Source organism: Heteronotia binoei, chromosome 9, assembly GCF_032191835.1.
Source record: "Heteronotia binoei isolate CCM8104 ecotype False Entrance Well chromosome 9, APGP_CSIRO_Hbin_v1, whole genome shotgun sequence".
In the NCBI taxonomy this organism is placed as follows: Eukaryota; Metazoa; Chordata; class Lepidosauria; order Squamata; family Gekkonidae; genus Heteronotia; species Heteronotia binoei.
In genome coordinates, this window is record NC_083231.1 from 109,870,850 (window position 1) to 109,890,129 (window position 19,280).

The window sequence follows — 19,280 nt, forward strand, 5'->3', positions numbered from 1 at the left end:
TTTAAAAGATGGCCATTGATATATCAGTATAACACTGTAACAGTGGAGTGGGGAAGACTGGTCTTTAAGAAACACACACATTCCCATCCACACTGTGCAAACGCACTTTGACTGCAGTTCCCCCCCCCCCACTCCCTCCCCAAATTAGTTTCCAGATTTGGGAAAGATTGGGCCAAATCAGGCAGGAAACATGGAGAGAGGGGTCAGTTAGGGAAGGAAGTTGTGTGGGTGCTAACCTCCCCCCCTCCGTTTCAGTCGGAATGGAGCAAAAACCCATATGTGTAATTGTTGTGTATGTGGACTCAGGTTTATGTTCCTTTACCAGTGTTCTTGCAGGGCTCATTGGAGCCTGGAGGACTGAGGATCCAAATCCGTGCTGCCCTGGCTCAATGGGCCGTAGGATCCAAATCCGTGCTGCCCTGGCTCAACCAGAAGCCCCCTGCTGGTCCAAACGATCCAATGGCATTCTAGTGGAGGGAGTGGATGCTCAGTGGTAGGGCATCTGCTTGGTAAGCAGAAGGTCCCAGGTTCAATCTCTGGCATCTTCAACTAAAAAGGGTCCAGGCAAAGAAATGTGAAAAACCTCAGCTTGAGACCCTGGAGAGCCGCTGCCAGTCTGAGTGGACAATACTGACTTTGATGGACCCAGGGTCTGATTCAGTATAAGGCAGCTTCATATGTCCATAGTGCGGGAACCCAGGACTGTATACAGCTGGCCCCGTTGAGCAGTCTTCTAGCTTACTCGCTACCATGCTGTAACTAAATAAAAGCTATGATCACTGCAACGTCATCTCCTCCATACGCTGAACCCCACTATATTATAGGAATCAAGGTAGGTTGGGCATTTTAGCTGCTTTGACCTTAGTTGCGTGGGTCATTGCCTCCTCCAAGAACTTAATCTTGCTCTGCAAAGCATCGATCTGTCCTCTCTTGGCTGTGATTTGCTTCTGCATTCCCATGGTGACCTTCATGGCTGTAAAAGACATGATTCCCAATGCATTAGTGGCATCTTACTTTTCATGAGATCTTTCAGAAACCTTTCACAGGTAACAGTTAGGTTTGAGTCCAGGGGTACCTTAGAGGGCAACAGTATTTACGTGGCATGAGCTATCAAGAGACAAAGCGTCCTTTGTCAGAGATAAGGGAGTTTTGTCACATGAAAGCTCATATCCTCCCTATCTTCTTGGTCTCTCGCGTGCTATTGGAATTGAATCTAGCTGTTCTACTGCAGACCAACCTGGCTGCCCTCTGAAACGTTGCAGGTAACAAACTGGAGATACGTAATTGTACAAGGTGGGATTTGGTTGTTCTGAATGATGGGACTTTGGGCAGCCATTTTGCAGCATTGTGACCTATATGGCCGAGGACCTGCCTACCTTAGGGACCGTCTCTCTCCATATGTTCCCCAGAGGGCACTGAGATCTAGTTCACAAAATCTACTGAAAATCCCTGGGCCAAAGGAGGCCAAACTGAAAGCAACAAGGGAGCGGGCCTTCTCGATAACAGCACCCCAATGGTGGAACCAGCTGCCAGAGGAGGTGCGGGCCCTGCGGGACCTTAATCAGTTCCGTACGGCTTGCAAAACCGTCCTTTTCCAGCTGGCATATTAAGATGGAACCATCGCATCAACAAGCCATGTTTACATGTACCTTAAGAATGTAGCGCCATTAATTTATACTGTCATTTAAATTTTAAATTTTAATCTAATTGCTGTTTTTAGGAAATGTATTTTAATGGTTATGTTGTATTTATAGTTATATCACGGTGTGACCCACCATGTCCTGTAAGCCGCCCTGAGCCTGCTTCGGCGGGGAGGGCGGGGTATAAATAAAAATTTATTATTATTATTAATATTAAATGCGTCTCTCTCCAGCAAGTTAACAGGCAACAAATGGGACTTCCTGCACCAGGCGTGAACTAGGCTTAAAGTGCCCGTATTTTATACAGTTTTATACAGTGTAGGTAGGCCCAATGGCTTATCTGGAACCACTTACGTGGACTATCCCTAGCTACGGCCTTTCGGTCCCCGCAACATGATGGCTTTCTATGGAATGCGCAGGTCTAATTCAAGATTACTTGGGTGTTTCCCCATGAGAAAATCGGAATAAAAAAGAACTACATTTAAAAAAAGACAGAAAGGAAACCAATACACGAGTTTTCCTCTTGCAAACAAAACCAGCCTCTACAAAAAAACAACAAGGCTGCTGGGATTACCGTGGCCGTCAGATCCTTCCATGGTCCTTAAAGTGGCTCTGGTTTGTTCCAGCTCAATCTGGGCAGACTTGAGTTGGATCCTCAGCTTGCTCACAGAAGTTTCCAGATCTTCATTTTTCAGTCGGTAATCACTCTTGACTGCATCCATTTCCTCTGCAAGGCATCAGAGGCAAAATGAAGTCCTTCATCCATGGGCTGAACGCTTCTCTGGCACAAACGGCATGCCGTCACTCAGGCCTCTTTTTCTAGCTGGAGCTGCTCTGTATATTAGGCCACGCCCCCTGATGTAGCCAATCCTCCAAGAGCTTAGAGGGCTCTTAGTACAGGGCCTACTGTAAGCTCCAGGAGGATTGGCTACATCAGGGGGGCGTGGCTTAATAGGCAGAGCAGCTCCTGCTAGAAAAAGAGCCCTGCCGTTACTACACATCAGTCAAAGGCCCAGTTGGGGAAAGAGTGGGCAGACGGGACAGAACCAAGAGCAAGAGAGAATTGGCTGGACAGGCTGGAGGCAAAGACAGGCTGGCAAATGCCAAGGAATGCCAGAAGGCAGCTGGCCAAGAAGGCACGTGGGACTTGGAATGGGAGTTTGAAGCGTTTAGCAGGCTGAGGAAGCAGCTTAAGAGAGAGGAGACAGAGACTAGACGCCAAGAACCATGGATGAACAAACACCTGCAAGGATCATATTGATCTTAGAAGCGGCCATTTTGATCTCTTAGCAGTTGGTTCCCCTTTTTTTCAGGGGATCCCGGGAAGTTGAGGCCAACGTGTCCAGGGCAAGCGATTTCGCCTCCCAGCAAAGTTTTCACACGCAGCTGCTTTATCCTGGCCAGACTAGCTCAGTCTGGTTTAAGCCCAACCGGCAAGTAAATTGTGCCGTGGTTTCTTTGCAGCACTGTGACCTGAGATCCCTTTTTTAAAATAACTGGCTTCGGACCTCCAGAATGCAAAGGGCATTTTCTGCCAACGGGCGATGGACTGTGAGAGTAGAAAGCTGCGCCACGAGGCTCTCATCCAAATACTAGCCAGGGTCAACCCTGCTTAGCGTCCGAAATCTGATGAAATCAGGCTAGCCGGGGCTATCCAGGTCAGGGTATGCTTATCTGGGGGATTATAAATATGCTTGGGAGAGATACTCCCCCCACCTCCGAATATTGAGCTCTTGCAACAAAAAACGCCCTCTCTAGACCATAGAAGAGAGTAAATAATGTAAGGACATGAAGAAGGGGAACACGCAATCTCATGCGCTTTACCTTCGAGTGCAGCGAGCTCAAGTCGACTAGATTTCACTTTCTCCACCAGCTCGTCCCGATCTAGCGTCACCTCGGTGTTGACATTTACCAGTTTCACCTTCTCCAGTTCCATCAAACTCAGGCTGGCCTCTAGTTCATGAATCCGGTTGTCTTTTTTCTCCTGAGAAAACTACGGAAGCAAACCCAGTTCTCGCTTTGGTACTTTGGATTTTATACCGCAGAAATAAAACTTGCAGTCTTGCAAGTCCACAAGTCATTTTCAGTAACTCGACTACACATGCCCAGGGGTGGAATTCTAGCAGCAGCTCCTTTGCATATTAGGCCACACCCCTCTGATGTAGCCAATCCTCCAAGAGCTCACAAAAAAGAGCCTTGTAAGCTCTTGGAAGATTGGCTACATCAGAGGGGTGTGGCCTAATATGCAAAGGAGCTCCTGCTAGAATTCCACCCCTGCGTACGCCTTCTGTCAAGTCATCTGTGGCCCAAAAGTGGGGGGAGGTATAGCTTCCCCAAACCTGATGAATTGGAAATCCTTCTTGCTGCAAGCAACAGGCAAATGACTGAAATTCAAGTGGGAAAAGACACAGAATCATAGAGTTGGAAGGGACCTCCAGGGTCATCCAGTCCAACCCCCTGCACAATGCAGGAAACTCACAAATACCTCCCCCTAAATTCACAGCATCTTCATTGCTGTCAGATGGCCATCTAGCCTCTGTTTAAAAAACTCCAAGGAAGGAGAGCCTACCACCTCCCCAGGAAGCCTGTTCCACTGAGGAACCGCCCTAACGGTCAGGAAGTTCTTCCTAATGTTGAGACGGAAACTCTTTTGATGTAATTTCAACCCATCAGTTCTGGTCCCACCATCTGGGGCCACAGAAAACAACTCCACACCCTCCTCTATATTACAGCCCTTCAAGTACTTGAAGATGGTGATCCTATCACCTCTCAGCTGCTTCCGTTCCAGGCTAATCCTGCCCAGCTCCTTCAGCCTTTCCTCATAGGACTTGGTCTCCAGACCCCTCACCATCTTTGTCGTCCTCCTCTGGACCCGTTCCAGCTTGTCTATATCCTTCTTAAAATATGGTGCTACATGTACTTGATGGGCTGTGTAAGGATTTAGTTGCTCAGATACTGAGAAGCTGGGCTACCTATGACCAGGTGGGACTCCATTATCCCATCAGGTCAGAACAGGAGGCCCTATATCGTGCCCATGGGCACCGCGTTGAGAATCTCTGCTGTAGACACAGACAACATTTCCCAATATTTTTTGTTCAACTGTATATAGTTTTGGCAACAACTAATACACTGTTAGGAGTTTAATGCTGATATGTTATTAACGAGCTCAGGGTTTTCACTGTGACAAGCACCCATTTCCCACCAGCCTCACGCTCCTCTTCTCTGTGGGGGGTTCTGTCGGCTTTCACACTCTTTGCCCCGGGGCTGCAACTGGCTCCGCCTTTTTCACGCAGCAAACAGAAACTGGTTTTTAGAGGATCTTGTTTGCTGTGCGAAAGAGGCGGAGTGCGAAATCCGACGGGAGCCCTGCTGAAAAGAGGAGAGAGCGAGGTAAGGATAGTGGCAAATCGCTTAAAGTTTATTATCCCAATATGCTGGTAGTCCTACCTACTGTGACTGAGAGGGTGTTTTCGCACTCACCTTCAAGTGGCGCGACCACCCTCCTCACGCCGGCGGATCTGCAGGGATTTCGCATAAGAAGCGCCGGAGCAGCCAAAAGAGCCGGAAAGTTCCGTCGCGAAACCCGCTCAAACGGAAACCGCCAAAAAGCAGGAAAACGTTTGAGTGGCTTTTGCGACGGAAGTCGCCGGCTCTTTTCGCTGCTCCGGCGCTTCTTATGCGAAATCCCTGCAGATCCGCCGGCGTGAGGAGGGTGGTCGCGCCACTTGAAGGTGAGTGCGAAAACACCCAGAGTGTTTAATCAATATAATCTCTTCTTTTGTTGACTACAGAATTTGTTTTCTAACCTCGGCTTCTAGTTTTCCATCTCTCAGACAGCCAAAAAGTATGGCGGGGGGGGGGGCGGGGAGATATACATCCTATGACAGCACAGGGTGCACAGTATCCAAAGTTTTCTTGAGTACTGGGTGTGGCTGTAATTTTTCTTATACTAAAAAACAAAAACACTTATACTTTTACATTCAGCCAATATGGAGCAGAGATCAATGAGCGGCTATTAGCCGCAAACGAGAAGGGAGCACTCACTGGAGAAGACCCTGATGCTGGGAAAGACAGAAGGGCAAAGAAGAAGGGGACGGCAAAAGAGGAGATGGCTGGACAGTGTTACTGATGTAACTAACACAGATTTGAGCAGACTTCGGAGGATGGTGGAAGACAGGAGGGCCCGGCGTGACTTTGTCCATGGGGTCGCAAAGAGTCGGACTCGACTGTGCGACTGAACAACAAAAATAAGTGGAACATTCTGTCTGGGGCAGTGATGCTCTGTATTCTTGGTGCTTGGGGGGCAGCAGTGGGAGGGCTTCTGGAGTTCCGACTCTGCTGGTGGACCTCCTGATAGCACTTGGGTTTTGGCCACTGTGTGACACAGGGTATTGGACTGGATGGACCCCCGGCCTGATCCAATAGGGCTTCTCATAGTTTCTTAAGAGCTGAGGTCCATGAGCGGCTATTAGCCCCAAGGCATAGAGGGAACACTTATATCTGGGGCAGTGATGCTCTGTATTCTTCATGTTTGGGGAGCAACAGTGGGAGGGCTTTGGAGTTCTGGCCCCAGCAGTGTACCTCCTGATGGTACCTGGTTTTTGGCCACTGTGTGACACAGAGTGTTGGACTGGATGGGCCTCTGGCCTGATCTTATGTGATTACACCAAATACACCAGTTTTATATGCTAAGTTACAAAATAATTCATTTCATGCGGTTCAATCAGTAAAAGAAGTTTCGATTGATAGGGAAAGTATGTATTGCTTATAGTTAAATCCCTCCCGCAATATTGTTTTTTTTTCCTTTGGGGGTGGGGAGTGTTTTCCCCCCATACCTTCAAACACCCCCCCTCAAAAAAACCCGTGTTAGATGTAAAAAGGTAAAGGTAGTCCCCTCTGCGAGGACCAGTCGTTTCCGACTCAGGGGTGATCGCATCACGACGTTTTCTCAGCAGACTTTTTAATGGGGTGGTTTGCCACTGCCTTCCCCAGTCATCTACACTTTCCCCCCAGCAAGCTGACCTTGGAAGGATGGAAGCAGGCCTGGTGCGAGGGTTTCTGGCGCCTAAGGCAGAACCCCAACACGCCTCCCCCCACCCATCCCCCCCGTCACGGTGACATCATCATGATGGGCACTCAGTGCTTCCTTTCCAGAAATGGAAGGGAAATGCCACTTTTGGCTCAGAGGAATCGGGGAAGCTCCTCCGATCCCACAGAGCAAAAGGACAGTCGGCCCTTCATTTTCCCCAGCTCAGGGCGTCTGCTGGGAGCTGACACCCTAGGCCAGGGGTCCCCAAGTCCCGGTACCAGTCCGTGGCCCGTCAGCAACCGGGCCGCCAACCTCCCTTCCCCCCACACAGCCTCCCCACCCCCCCCACGCGCCTCCTCCCCCCTCCGTTTTTACAATGTTAAGCCAGGGAAAGGGCCTTCTGGGCTCTTTAAAAGCTCACCCCCTCCCCCTGCTGCAGCAGCGGCGAGCGACTGCTGAACAAGCAGCACTGCCCTTGCACCGCTTGTTCAGCGGGTTGCTCGCCACTGCTGCTGCGGCTCCACTGTTTGCGGCGGGGAGGGGGTGAGCTTTTAAAGAGCCCGGAAGGTGCTTTCCCTGGCTGAACATCATAAAAATGGAGGGAGGAGGCACCACGGGGTGGGGTGGGGGCGATGAGGCTGCATGGGGGGAAGCCAAATTCAGTTCCCCCACCCTGCCAGCCCTGGGGCCGCGGTGGGCGGGCTGCCGGTCCCTGGTGCCAAAATTTGGGGACCACCGCCCTAGGCAATTGTCTAGTTCACAGACTCCCACGCGCTGGGCCTGGATGGAAGGCTGAGTCAACCTTAAGCCAGCTACCTGAACCCAGCTTCCGCTGGGATCGAACTCAGGTCGTGAGCAAAGCGTTCAGACTGCAGTACTGCAGCTTTACCACTCTGCGCCGCGGGGCTGCATGTTAGACGTAGAGAGAGTGGAAACGTACAAACCTTAAGTGCTTGGAGCTCCTGTTTTTTGTCACCGAGTTCTTTCAGAAGCTGAGAGTTTTCCATCTCCATGGCGCCAGCCTTCCGGCTGTGCTGGCCCATGATTTGGGTCATGTTGTCAATTTGCTTCTGCAAGATCTCCATCACCCTCTCCTTCTCTTTCACCTGCAGCCTGAGGGCCTCGCAGTCGGCCTGCGTGATCCGGAGCTGGTCGTCTTCGCTCTTCAGCTGTTGGATCTCCTGCACCTTGCTGTCCACCCGGGCCCGGAGAGTTTGGATTTCCCGGTTGATCTGATCGATCGTCCTCTCTTTCTCTTTCAGGCACGCTGTCAGCTCTGCCACTTGCCTCTCTGCCAACTCCAGCCTCCTCTTCTTTTCCGACAGCTCCTCGGAAACCTTATGGAGCGTTTCCTTGGTGGACTCTTGCTGGGCGATCACGCTGGCCGCCTTCTCCAGGCTTTCGTTTTTCTCTTTGATCGCAGACATCTGAAAAGGAAGTTATTCCCCCCCCCCCCCAGTTAGTTTTCACACTATCAGGGCAGGTTCATAATAGACCTACCCAGCGGTCGTTTTGTAGAAACGCGCCATAAGCCAAAAGCAACCCAACGCAAGAAAGGAGAGCCCCGGGTGAGTGAAGCCTGCTTGGGCTGGCTAGACATCCACTGGGATCGAACTCAGGTCATGAGCAGAGAGCTCGGACTGCGGTACTGCAGTTTTATGCCCCCCCCGGCACCGTAAGCCAAAAGCAACCCAACGCAAGAAAGGAGAGCCCCGGGTGAGTGAAGCCTGCTTGGGCTGGCTAGACATCCACTGGGATCGAACTCAGGTCATGAGCAGAGAGCTCGGACTGCGGTACTGCAGTTTTACGCCCCCCCCCCCCGGCGCCGTAAGCCAAAAGCAACCCAATGCAAGAAAGGAGAGCCCTGGGTGAGTGAAGCCTGCTTGGGCTGGCTAGACATCCACTGGGATCGAACTCAGGTCATGAGCAGAGAGCTCGGACTGCGGTACTGCAGTTTTACCCCCCCCCCCGCCATAAGCCAAAAGCAACCCAACGCAAGAAAGGAGAGCCCCGGGTGAGTGAAGCCTGCTTGGGCTGGCTAGACATCTACTGGGATCGAACTCAGGTCATGAGCAGAGAGCTCGGACTGCGGTACTGCAATTTTACCCCCCCCCCCGCGCCATAAGCCAAAAGCAACCCAACGCAAGAAAGGAGAGCCCCGGGTGAGTGAAGCCTGCTTGGGCTGGCTAGACATCCACTGGGATCGAACTCAGGTCATGAGCAGAGAGCTCGGACTGCGGTACTGCAGTTTTACACCCCCCCCGCGCCATAAGCCAAAAGCAACCCAACGCAAGAAAGGAGAGCCCCGGGTGAGTGAAGCCTGCTTGGGCTGGCTAGACATCTACTGGGATCGAACTCAGGTCATGAGCAGAGAGCTCGGACTGCGGTACTGCAATTTTACCCCCCCCCCCCCCCGCGCCATAAGCCAAAAGCAACCCAACGCAAGAAAGGAGAGCCCCGGGTGAGTGAAGCCTGCTTGGGCTGGCTAGACATCCACTGGGATCGAACTCAGGTCATGAGCAGAGAGCTCGGACTACGGTACTGCAGTTTTACCACTCTGCGCCATGAGATTACGCTGGAATAAATGTTATGTCATTTAAGGTGACACTGGATTCATTTTATATTCCTGATTGGATATAGAGACTCAGGCTGCCAAGGCCCCAGTTGGGACAGAAGAATCCCTGCCCCTAGCTTCTGTTGCCTAGCCCCACTCCGAGTAGTGGGGGAGAGAATTTTATCCTTAAAAAAGACAGCATCACCTGCGGTGCCATGTCAATTCTGGTAAAAAACAAAATAAGGTAGCTCTAGGAATCAGCAGTCACTGTGGGAAAACCACAGCGTTTTCACTGATTCCTACAGTTACCCTATGCCACTTATAAGCTTTTACAGGAAGTGATGTGTTGGCACAACCAGCAATACAGCCGCCCAGTGTCTGTACCCACACCCTTCCTCCATAATGACATACAGGCTGAGGGCCTTTGAGCACGATTCATTGCTCAGGTTTGCGGTGATGTAGAAGAAGAAGACCGTAGATTTATACCCCACCCTTGACTCTGAATCTCAGTCTCAGAGCGGCTCACAATCTCCTTTACCTTCTTCCCCCAAAACAGGCACCCTGTGAGATAGGTGGGGCTGAGACAGCTCTCACAGCAGCTGCCCTTTCAAGAACAACTCCTACCACAGCTATGGCTGACCCAAGACCATTCCAGCAGCTGCCAGTGGAAGGGTGGGGAATCAAACCTCAGTTCTCCTAGATAAGAGAGCTATGGCTGACCCAAGGCCATTCCAGCAGCTGCAAGTGGAGGAGTGGGGAACCAACCCAGTTCTCCCAGATAAGAGTCCGCGCACTTAACCACTACAGCAAACTGGCTCCGAGGTTCAATTTTGTGTCTGGGGGAAATGGGGAAGCACTCATTTGTCTTCTAACATTTTGGAAGCACCACTGTGAAAGCGGAGGGATTTCCCACCGACTCGGTGAGGTTTCTTCCGCTCTCGGCTCCCCCCGCCTTTACTGACCTGCCTTTCCATCTGCTGCTGGCATTCCATCTTCACGGAGCTGACGAGGGACTCCATGCGCTGCAGCTCCATGTTCTTGTTGTCCAGCTCTCTCCGCAGGTGGTCGATGGTGATGCTGCTGCCCGTGTCGCGGTCCCAGAGCCGCTTGTTCTGCTCCTTCTCCAGCTTCAGCTCCGTGTCTGTCCGGTGCAGCTCGGCCTGGGGGCAGCACAGACTCATTGCGAGGGGGGAAGTGGTTGAAAAGAAGGAAACCTTTGCAGCCAGGTCTTTACTAAAGCCACAGACCGATTTGCCTTAAACAAGGGAGAGCTGGAATTCAACAGCCAGCTGAAGTGTTTGGATGGCCAGGATCAGGGCTGCCCCCTGTACCCTTCATCACCCTCCTAGCACTAATGCAGATGTCTTGCCACCTGGTTGCCAAAGCTGCCCGGCAACACCAGGGAAAGAGCATACAAAGGATTTCGGTGGCTGGGATATGGGAAGTGAGAAGGCTCATGGGGAGAGGATGCACTGGTGGGCAATGGTCAACGTAAGAATCTAAGAGAAGCCAAGTTGGATCGGGCCAATGGCCCATCCGGTCCAACGCTCTGTGTCACACAGTGGTCCAAAAAAAAACAGGTGCCATCAGGAGGTCCATCAGTGGGGCCAGGGCACTAGAAGCCCTCCCACTGTGCCCCCCCCAGCACCAAGAATACAGAGCATCACTGCCCCAGACAGAGAGTTCCGACATAAGAACATAAGGGAAGCCATGTTGGATCAGACCAGTGGCCCATTCAGTCCAATGCTCTGTGTCACACAGTGGTCCAAAAAAACCAGGTGCCATCAGGAGGTCCATCAGTGGGGCCAGGGAACTAGAAGTCCTCACCCTGTTGCCCCTTCCAAGCACCAAGAATACAGAGCATCACTGCCCCAGACAGAGAGTTCCAACATAAGAACATAAGGGAAGCCATGTTGGATCAGGCCAGTGGCCCATTCAGTCCAATGCTCTGTGTCACACAGTGGTCCAAAAAAAAACAGGTGCCATCAGGAGGTCCATCAGTGGGGCCAGGGCACTATAAGCCCTCTCACTGTGCCCCCCCACAAGCACCAATAGGTGCTTGGGGGCCATGCTGGCAGGTGAGCAGGTGGGTGGGGGAGAGATAGGGAGAGCACTCTTTAGATTAGGCTTCTCTCTCTCCTTTTGACCACAATGTGAATACGAACCGAATCTATGCGAACAAACAGAACCGTTTGAGTCCAGTGGCACCTTTCTTGCCACACCCTGATGTAAATTGCTGGAAGGCATATATTATATGTTTCAAAAGGTGTGGGTGCAGTGCATTCTGCTCTGTTTATTTCTATCTTTGCGAGTAGATTTGTTTCTCTTCCCATATCTTTCCCATATAAAAGATCTATTTAAATTTGGATTGAACTACAATCTTTAAGCAGCAGCTGAACAAACACTTGTCAGGGATAGTCTAGGCCAGATGTGGCCAAACTGCAGCTCGGGAGCCACATGTGGCTCTTTCACACATCTTGTGTGGCTCTTGGAGCCCCCACCACCCCATTGGCTGGCTTGGAGAAGGCATTTGTCTCTTTAAATCACCTCTCCGAGTCAAACCAGCCATCGGCTTGGAGAATGCATTTAAAGTTAAAATTGCTTTCTTTCCATCTCTCTCTCCCCATCTATTTTCCTTCCTTCTTTCTCCCAAACACCTGACATTCATGTCTTGCGGCTCTCAAACATCTGACATTTATTCTACGTGGCTCTTATGTTAAGCAAGTTTGGCCACCCCTGCTCAAGGCTGATCCTGCACTGAGCAGGGGGTTGGACTAGATGGCCTGTATGGCCCCTTCCAACTCTGGGATTCTAGGATTCCACAATCCCTGATTTTGGATCGAACCACAATATATATTGTGTGAGTAAGAGGTGGAACTACAGTCCATGAAGCCCTTCAATTAAATCTCACCTCAGCCAGGAGTTAAGTAATAAAGCTGTGGCCGTAGGCAAGTCAGCCTGAGTGCCCTATCTGCACCCCCAGGATAAGGAAATTGGCCTGCATTGCAAGGATGTTGTATGAGTTACTTGTAGTGCACTTTGGGGGGGGGGGGGGACTGAAAGCAACTGATACATATCTGCTATTTCCCTCTTGGTTTCCTACCGTTAGCTGTTGAATCTGATCATCCAGATTTCCGCTTTCCTGGCTGAACTGGTCTCTTTCGCTCTGAGCCTCGGACATCTCGGAACGAGCCAAAAACAGCTGCTTCTCTAGATCCTCAATCTAAGATAGCGATAAACACATGCACTGAATAAAAGTTGGGCTTATGGCAACTTTCCATTGGGAAGACCAAGTCTCTGTGAATTCTATGGCTGTTTCTACACCATCACCATCACCAACCCCACCCCCCACCCCACCCCAAAAAAACCAAGAGGAAGAACATGGTCGTCTCCTGAGACTCTCAGCTTTAAGTTTTTTTGCAAACCAACTGGCACATGTTTAAGCCAGGGGTGTCAAACATGCGGCCCGGGGGCCAAATCAGGCCCCCAGAGGGCTTCTGTTAGGCCCCCTAGCAACTGGCTGTCAACTGCTTCCTTCTCCCTCTCTCTTGCTTCCTTCTGCATCACAGCTTGCTTTGCAAGGCTTGCTCAATTGCACAGGAGCTACAGAGCAAAACCTCTATTTTCTCCACTGGCTGAGGCTCCTCCCTTGGGGAGGAAGGAGGGAAGAGGTAGAGCTTGTTTTTCCAGGCTCTCTCAATCTCATGGCAAAGCTACTGAGCCAAGCCTCTCTTCCTTCTATTGGCTGAGGCTCTTCTCCCTCCTGGTCCTCTGGGGAAGGAAGGAAATAATAATAATAATAATAATAATAATAATAATAATAATAATAATAATAATAATAATAATAATAATAATAATAATAATAATAATAATAATAATAATAATTTATTTTTGTATCCCGCCCTCCCCTGCCAAAGGCAGGCTCAGGGCGGCTCAGAGCCAGAGCTCAGGGCGGAAAGAGCCAGAGCTTCCTTTCCCAGCTCCCTGGATTCCATAGGAGAAATACAACAAAAGAAGACGACTGCAGATTTATACCCCGCCCTTCTCTATGAATCAGAGACTCAGAGCAGCTTACAATCTCATATCTTCTCCCCCCACAACAGACACCCTGTGAGGTGGGTGGGGCTAAGAGGGCTCTCACAGCAGCTGCCCTTTCAAGGACAACCATGCAAGAGTTCTGGCTAACCCAAGGCCATTCCAGCAGCTGCAAGTGGAGGAGTGGGGAATCAATCTCGGTTCTCCCAGATAAGAGTCCGCACACTTAACCACTACACCAAACTGGCTCTTTGTTAGAATAGAGGTCTCCAACGCGGGTGCCCGTGAGCTTCACGATGCCCATTTACACCTTCCCTGGCAACCACCAAGTGCTTTTAGCAAGTGGGTGTGACCTAGATTAGGCTATTGCCCGGCTAAGCTTCTGACTGGCCGCTAGAGATCTGCTTGTGCAGATTTTTAAAACTTCTGCTTTGGCAGCTACTGCCACCTAGGGTTGCCACTCCCCAGGCCCCAGTGGGGGTCCCCCCAGTTTTTGGAGCTTCTGTCCACCATCAGCCAGCTAGCTGGTGGAAGAAACGCCACCACCAAACAGCAATGTCGCTGTGGGACGTCCCCAATGTAATGACATCACCTGGAACTGATATCATCACGTCGGGGCAGTCACGTGGCGATGCTCTGGTCTGAAGGCAAAAATATTATCTGAAGCCAGTTATACCATAGAGTTCTGCCCACTGAACAGAGCGTTGCTGTGCAACATCCCTGATGTGATGACATCACTTCCAGAGGATGTCATCACGTTGGGGATGTCCTGGAATGCCCCCAAAATCCCCCCACCAGTGCGACAAGGAGACTTGGCAATCCTACCGCAGCCACAGTCTAAGCATCTACACTGTGTGACGGAAGGTGGCAGCCATTTTGCAGCTGTGTCCATCACACAGTGTCAGGTTGGGGACCCCTGCATTGGAGCAAAAGGCCATTCTACACCTGAACAAGAGCCAAACCTCCAAGGGTACCTAAGAGCTTGGGTCACAAAGAACCTACAACGTGGGCATGCACACAACTCCACCGAAGATGCTCCCACAGGCATTTTTTGCACTCACATATATGAACATATGAAGCTCCCTTATACTGAATCAGACCCTCGGTCCATCAAAGTCAGTATTGTCTACTCAGACTGGCAGCGGCTCTCCAGGGTCTCAAGCTGAGGTTTTTCATGCCTATTTGCCTGGACCCTTTTAGTTGGAGATGCCGGGGATTGAACCTGGGACCTTCTGCTTACCAAGCAGATGCTCTACCATTGAGCCACCGTCCCTCCCCGTCCCTCACCTTGTCTTCAGACATCCTCCTTGTTTCTCGAAGCTCCGAATGCAGCTGAGAAACTGTGTCTTCCAGCTGACTGATCTGCCGGATGTACAGAGAACTCTGCTTCCTCGCTTGTTCTCTGCGGGGGGGGGGGGGGGGGGAGGAATGGAAGGAAAAGACAATGAGAACACCCAGTTTTTTTTAAAAAAGGAAGGGTAACATACAGCTCAGTCGTTATGTAAGGTTACCAGCTCTGAGTTGGGAAACACCTGGAGATTTTGAGGGTGGAACCGGGGGTAAGGTTTGGAGAGGAGAAGGACTTCAAGGCGAGATAATGCCACAGAGTCCACCCTCCCTCCAAAGCTGCCATTTTCTCCAGCAAAACTGATCTTTCTTTTCTGGATATCAATTGTAAGAGTGAGGGGTACTCCCTGGAGGATGGAAACCGTAGTCAGCTGGCCTTAGAAAATGGTAGTCTTGCTATATAACATCACTGTCTGAATAACTTATGGCAGGGGTGGCCGAGGGTAGCTCTCCAGATGGTTTTTTTGCCTACAACTCCCATCAGCCCCAGCCAGCATGGCCAATGGCTGGGGCTGATGGGAGCTGTAGGCAAAAAAAAAACATCTGGAGAGCTACCATTGGCTACCCCTGACTTATGGGATTCATCGCTACGAGATGAGGGGGGGAACCCCAGGACACCGCTAATGAAGTGGAAATCTGTCAGCTGGAACACCTAATCTGCTGGAAGGAACCTCCTACTGGGACAAAACAGATGTGGCTCTGAGAATTTCCACGGCACAGTGGCGATTTGAACCGGGATCTCTCAGATCCTAAACGGACACTTTAACTGCTGCACCACACTGGCTCTTAGACTGTATACTCACACCACTGATTTATACTTAAGACTGCATACGGACTCACACCACAGATTTATCAAGCTCCACGCTGTCTAACAACTGGCAGAAGCTCTGTTTTAGAAGAAGAGTTAGTATTTATACCCTGCTTTCCCCTTCCCTAAGGAGTCTCAAAGTCGCTTACAATCAGTCACCTTCCCTTCCTCTAAGAACATAAAAGAAGCCATGTTGGATCAGGCCAGTGGCCCATCCAGTCCAACACTCTGTGTCACACAGTGGCAAAAAATTTTATACACACACACACACACACTGTGGCTAATAGCCACTGATGGACCTCTGCTCCATATTTTTATCCAAACCCCTCTTGAAGTTGGCTATGCTTGTGGCCGCCACCACCTCCTGTGGCAGTGAATTCCACATGTTAATCACCCTTTGGGTGAAGAAGGACTTCCTTTTATCCGTTTTAACCTGTCTGCTCAGCAATTTCATCGAATGCCCACGAGTTCTTGTATTGTGAGAAAGGGAGACAAGGACTTCTTTCTCTCCTTTCTCCATCCCATGCATAATCTTGTAAACCTCTATCATGTCACCCTGCAGTCGACGTTTCTCCAAGCTAAAGAGCCCCAAGCGTGTCAACTTTTCTTCATAGGGAAAGTGTTCCAGCCCTTTAATCATTCTAGTTGCCCTTTCCTCTCCCCACAACAGGCACCTGGTGAGGCAGAGAAAGTTCAGAGAGAACTGAGACTGGCCCAAGGTCACTTAACAGGCTTCAGGTGCAGGAGGAGCGGGGAATCAAACCCAGCTCTCCGGATTAGAGTCCGCTGCTCTGAACCGCTACACCACACCTTCCTTTATGGATTATGTATGTATGGATTATGGATTCTGTATGTATTATGCATTCTTTTAATATGTAACCTGACCAGCCCTCTATCTTATGTTCTTATATATGCCAATAAAGGCTGTCTTGTGTCTTGCGTGTGACTACGCCACACCTAAAGGATACTATTGGATCCTTTTAACAGAAATGTCTGGAATTGAACCCGGGACCTTTATGCATGCAAAGCAGGGGCTCTGCCACTGGAGTCACGGCCCCTCTCACTCAACAGTCATGTATTGTTTTTCATTCCAAAATGTATTTTTATATATACGTAAAAAAAGGCTGAACTAATCTTGAACCCTGTTTAAACAAGAAAGCGATCAGCCGTTATTGACAAAGTAGATGGGAGGAACAGTTTGCATTAGGCGCCTTGCAGTGAAGTCCTAGGAAGGTATTCTTATGAGACCTACTGAACGCTTTCCAGCTGGCTTTGGATGTTGACCATGTGGCTGTGGGAAGTGTCCGCTTTTTCGTTCAGCATCTCCAGCTCCATTTCGTGTTCGCTTATCAATCTTTCGACGCTTTTTTTTTCCCAAGACAGGGAGAAAGAGAATATCAATGAGAACATCAGAAAGGGAGAATCTCTCCCCCCCTCCCCCCCAAGACAGAGGGAAAGAACAGGAGAACATCAACGATTGGCTTAAAGAGAAGTCAGAAGCCAAAAATTGACCACGTGCTAAAGCACCAATTGCTTAGGGTTGCCAATCCCCAGGTGGGGGCAGGGGATCCCCCGGTTTGGAGACCCTCCCCCCACTTCAGGGTCGTCAGAAAGCGGGGGAAGGGGAGGGAAATGTCTGCTGGGAACTCTTATTATTCCCTAGGGAGATTTATTCTCATAGAAAATAATGGAGAATTGATCCACGGGTATCTGGGGCTCTGGGGGGGCAGTTTTTTGAGGTAGAGGCACCAAATTTTCCGTACAGCATCTAGTGCCTCTCCCCAAAACATCCCCCAAGTTTCAAAACGATTGGACCAGGGGGCCCAATTCTATGAGCCCCAAAAGAAGGTGCCCCTATCCTTCATTACTTCCTATGGAAGGAAGGCATTGAAAAGATGTGCCGTCCTTTTAAATGTGATGGCCAGAACTCCCTTTGGAGTTCAATTATGCTTGTCACAGCCTTGATCTTGGCTCCATCCCTATGTCTCCTGGCTCCACCCCAACTTCTCCTGGCTCCACTCCCAAAGTCCCCAGATATTTCTTGAATTGGACCGGGCAACCCTACAATCGCTCAATGTGGCGCCAGTGGTGGCTGTAGCAGTGGCGGGGAGCAGGAAGAGCCAAGCCCCGGAAACCCAACAGCAAAGCCCTAGCGGCAGTCGCAGCTTAACGAGCGCTCCCTATTGGCTGGATGTCCTAAGAACCTATGAAGTGCCCTTCTTCATTGGCTGCCTTTAGGAAGCCCACAAGCAGGAACATGGCAACAGCATCCTCCCACCGGCGCTCCCCGGAAACTGACAGAAAGCGGCAATCTGCTTCTGGTATTGTTCTTATGACAGTGTCACCAACATCAACAAAAAGGACAGAAAGGGGGAGAAGAGGCTCTTGCTACAAATGGTAAATATGAAGAAGAAGAAGAAGACTGCAGATTTATACTCTGCCCTTCTCTCTGAATCAGAGAGCAGCTTGCAATCTCCTTTATCTTCTCCCCCCCACAACAGACACCCTGTGAGGTGGGTGGGGCTGAGAGGGCTCTCACAGCAGCTGCCCTTTCAAGAACAAGTCCTGCCAGAGCTATGGCTGACCCAAGGCCATTCCAGCAGGTGCAAGTGGAGGAGTGGGGAATCAAACCCGGTTCTCCCAGATAAGAGTCCCCACACTTAACCACTACACCAAATGGGCTCTCCCAAAAAACTCTTCAGGATGAGAAGAGTTGATACAAACAAGGAAAGGGAAGGAGGAGAAAATGGAGGATTTACTCTCAGCAGGGGAACGCCCCCCTCCTTCCTCAGAACCTGACACATCCTGAGGATCTTCAGGGGCACCCCCTAAATAAAATCAGCTGTATACGGATTTACAGATTCCCTCAAACTGGTTTTCAGTGTAATCTCCCATCAGGCACGCAGCAGCGTTCTTTACGCATCCAATTCTATTCAGGGAGAAAACAAGACAACGTACCTTTCTTGATGCTGCTGAAGCAGAAGTTCGGTTTTGGAATCTGACTCTTTCTTCATCCGTTCCAGCTGCTCTTCCAGCTGTGGTTAATAAATTATTACAATTTACAGCCCAGCAACCACATACGGTTTACATGAAAATGCCACAAAAAGGACCAGTTGCTCAAAAATGAAGAGGACTCTTTGGCCCATTTATGGTTCTGATTCCTGAAAGCGTAACACTCCCGAAAACATCGGTCTCCAAAGTATCACTAGACTCAAATTTAACTCTTCAGAACAGTTGTACCTACTTAAAGGTAAAGGTAGTCCCCTGTGCAAGCACCAGTCATTTCTGACTCTGGGGTGATGTCACATCACGATGTTTTCACAGCAGACTTTTTACGGGGTGGTTTGCCATTGCCTTCTCCAGTCATCTACACTTTACCCCCAGCAAGCTGGGGACTCATCTGACCGACCTCAGAAGGATGGAAGGCTGAGTCAACCTGGAGCCAGCTACCTGAACCCAGCTTCTACCCAGCTTGAACTCAGGTTGTGAGCAGAGAGCTCGGACTGCAGCTTTACCACTCTGCACCACTCTGTACCTACTTAAGTACCAACTATTTCCAAGCCATGTTGAACTGTGCACTAGAAACGTGGCCACCGCTTCAAAAAATGATTGCATCACAGTTAGGATTACAATGGTTGGTTGAATCTATCTTATTAAACAGGGTATTGAATCCTCTTGTTACAGTACAGACATGAGTTTTTGCCAGGCTGCAGGGGGGGAAGGGTCCTATAGAACAGGGGTGGCCAACGGTAGCTCTCCAGATGTTTTTTTGCCTAGAAGAAGAAGAAGAAGATATTGGATTTATATCCCGCCCTCCACTCCGAAGAGTCTCAGAGCGGCTCACAATCTCCTTTCCCTTCCTCCCCC

The 19,280-nt window shown here is 50.2% G+C and overlaps 1 protein-coding gene across 1 annotated transcript in view; it reads right to left on the reverse strand.

The window, feature by feature from the left end:
* LOC132577617 (coiled-coil domain-containing protein 158-like) overlaps positions 1-19,280 on the reverse strand; it is a 67,880-nt gene that overhangs the window by 27,181 nt on the left and 21,419 nt on the right. Inside the window, exons 6-14 of the mRNA XM_060247406.1 lie at positions 18,372-18,448; positions 16,666-16,776; positions 14,546-14,660; positions 12,327-12,446; positions 10,186-10,383; positions 7,614-8,096; positions 3,465-3,633; positions 2,215-2,367; positions 861-973 (exon numbers count right to left, since the gene is read on the reverse strand). Coding sequence (XP_060103389.1) covers positions 861-973; positions 2,215-2,367; positions 3,465-3,633; positions 7,614-8,096; positions 10,186-10,383; positions 12,327-12,446; positions 14,546-14,660; positions 16,666-16,776; positions 18,372-18,448 — 1,539 coding nt within the window. The remainder of the gene's footprint in view (positions 1-860; positions 974-2,214; positions 2,368-3,464; positions 3,634-7,613; positions 8,097-10,185; positions 10,384-12,326; positions 12,447-14,545; positions 14,661-16,665; positions 16,777-18,371; positions 18,449-19,280) is intronic.